Source organism: Perkinsus marinus (assembly GCF_000006405.1).
Source record: "Perkinsus marinus ATCC 50983 genomic scaffold scf_1104296960386, whole genome shotgun sequence".
Taxonomy (NCBI): domain Eukaryota; phylum Perkinsozoa; order Perkinsida; family Perkinsidae; genus Perkinsus; species Perkinsus marinus.
In genome coordinates this window covers 2,226-4,335 of record NW_003206172.1, presented here as the reverse complement: position 1 = coordinate 4,335, position 2,110 = coordinate 2,226, and the positions used below count along the sequence as shown (strand labels likewise).

General features: G+C 48.5%; 1 protein-coding gene across 1 annotated transcript; it reads left to right on the top strand.

The window, feature by feature from the left end:
• Nucleotides 1-296: 296 nt before the first annotated feature.
• Pmar_PMAR004652 (hypothetical protein) lies at nucleotides 297-2,047 on the top strand (the record flags this gene model as incomplete). Its single annotated transcript, XM_002772816.1, has 7 exons — nucleotides 297-404; nucleotides 786-908; nucleotides 956-1,240; nucleotides 1,456-1,562; nucleotides 1,605-1,681; nucleotides 1,731-1,819; nucleotides 1,991-2,047. Coding segments are annotated over 7 exons (792 nt in total), but the record flags the coding sequence as incomplete, so codon positions are not given.
• Between the last annotated feature and the right edge of the window lie 63 nt (nucleotides 2,048-2,110).

The following is a 2,110-nucleotide window of genomic DNA, read 5'->3' as shown; positions in this document are numbered from 1 at the left end:
AGCGAGTTTGGGTGGGAGTGCGCGTGGTGTGACGCTCAACTAGCCTCTCCGTGGCACGTTGTGAATCATCTCCAAGGTCAGGTGAAACGACATGAATGTGCCAACATATCTCTATAGTAGGCAAGAAGCATAAGAAGGCTGAGGCGTATCGTAGTTATGAAGAAGAGGCTATTCCATCTCCACCGTCTCGTGATCCGATCGTTGTTAATCGCGCTGAGGACCCCCCTGGCAAGCTGTCTGGTATGATTCGGCCTTCACTGTTTGTATTTTCAAAGGACGCATATTCAGCTAAGAAACCACTGAGGCCTCTGAAACCAGCTTGCCCACCGCCGCCCCGTCGCCCATCGCATTCGCCACCTCGACAGAGCTTTGAACAGAGGGTTATGGATTTCCAGAGCAACCCGGTGAGGTTCGCGGCAGTTCTCTTAGTCGGCATGTTGAATAGACCCCTCCTGGGCTGCTTTAACAGCGCTCTCAGAATTGGATTTAACATATGAAACTCGATCTTAGGAGGGTTGGTATTTTTCTCGAGTGGAAACTGAATTTCACACGTTTGGCACGGTAGTTTATACGAGTCATGGGGGAACGTTTATCAACTGTGATCGGCCGAACATGAAAAAGGAGGGAGGGCGCCAGTCTGAGGGTACTGCCGTAGACTGGAAGCGCTATTGAAACTGGGGAGAGGTCTATTGAACGCTCCGAGTGATTTGCACAACTTGAGCGCAACTCGCTCGCCCAGCAAGATATCTTTGCGCACCGGGAAGATTCTCAACGTTCATGGTCAGGTGTCGTCGATTCCTCCACCACCACCGCCTCTTCCTGTGGAGGTCATAAGCTGCAGTCGCTTATCCGATAGTAACTCGAGGAACTCTATGAACTGGCAGGAAACGACAGTTGAGAACCGTTCGGTATGTCACGTTGTGGTTTTATGCATCGCCTTATTGCCCAGGCTTAGGTACATCGATCGGCACCTTATGTGGAGGATTCTGGCTTCAGAAATGCCCCTACCAATTATTCTGAAACTCCTGAGCACCACGCTCGTCCCCACCATCCCCCACCAGAGATCTACAACGAGAGACCTTCCCCTACGAGAGCTTACTATGAGATGGCTTGTCAACGTCGTGAGCCGGATGATGATGATGATAGGTTTACCTACGGCAGTGGGTATGAGCCTGATGTGAGCAGGCAAAGAAGGAGGGAGTACTACCCCGTGGAGTCATGCACTCCTGTTGAGCCTTGGGTAGGTGCTGCAATGTACACTGTTATGTTCTCTATTAATCCTTTTATGCTACTCGGCTATAATCGTGCGTAAAAATCTCACATTTTCAAATCTCTTCCACAAATTTCCATTACATGCTCTTATACTTTCCGCATGTGTCCCTCTTATGCGTTGCTTCCCACTTATTAATTCTAAACGCCTCCCAGCACTCCAATTAGTTTGTATGTGTGCCTCAGGAATCTGTCGCGGGCCACGAACATGGTTCTTCGAGGAGCCATGCGGCTCGGCAGTTGGAATTTGTCACCCAACAATGCGTCAAGATCTATGGATCTTTCCCGCCTAAGTTAGTCATCCGATGATTACTGATTATTATTGTTTGTGCAAGATTCATTACTAAAGACTGTGTTTGCGAGACATGCATGGTCGGTCCCGGAAGGGATTTGCCGCTGGACAGCCGTGAAGGTAGGGTACACCGCACCGTCTTGATCCACCCCAAGGGCTCACCTCTCAGGACTGGCCTGGACAGCTGAGCACGTATACGTACATCTGAAAACCCGAATTACTGTGCTCAACATGGGAACATGTTATCCTGTTAGAAAAGTAGCTCCGCGCACTCGCTTAGATTTCCCCAGACGTTAAGCGTTGGGGTTGGCGAACCTTAGTATGATGTGCTTAGCTTAGGAATGAAGATTTCTTTCAACGTAGTTGCAGGGCTTATGTCTAGCTTGTCAATGCTGCGGGCGTATGATAGTTGATATCATTTTGTTTCAGTGAAATTGATTGAGGTAGCAATAAGTCGATCTATCAGAATTGAAAAGAGAATTATCGTGTCTTGCTTATTTTGTTTCTTGTCGAAATTGGTCATGAGTTCTCGCGATAATCAATTGGTGG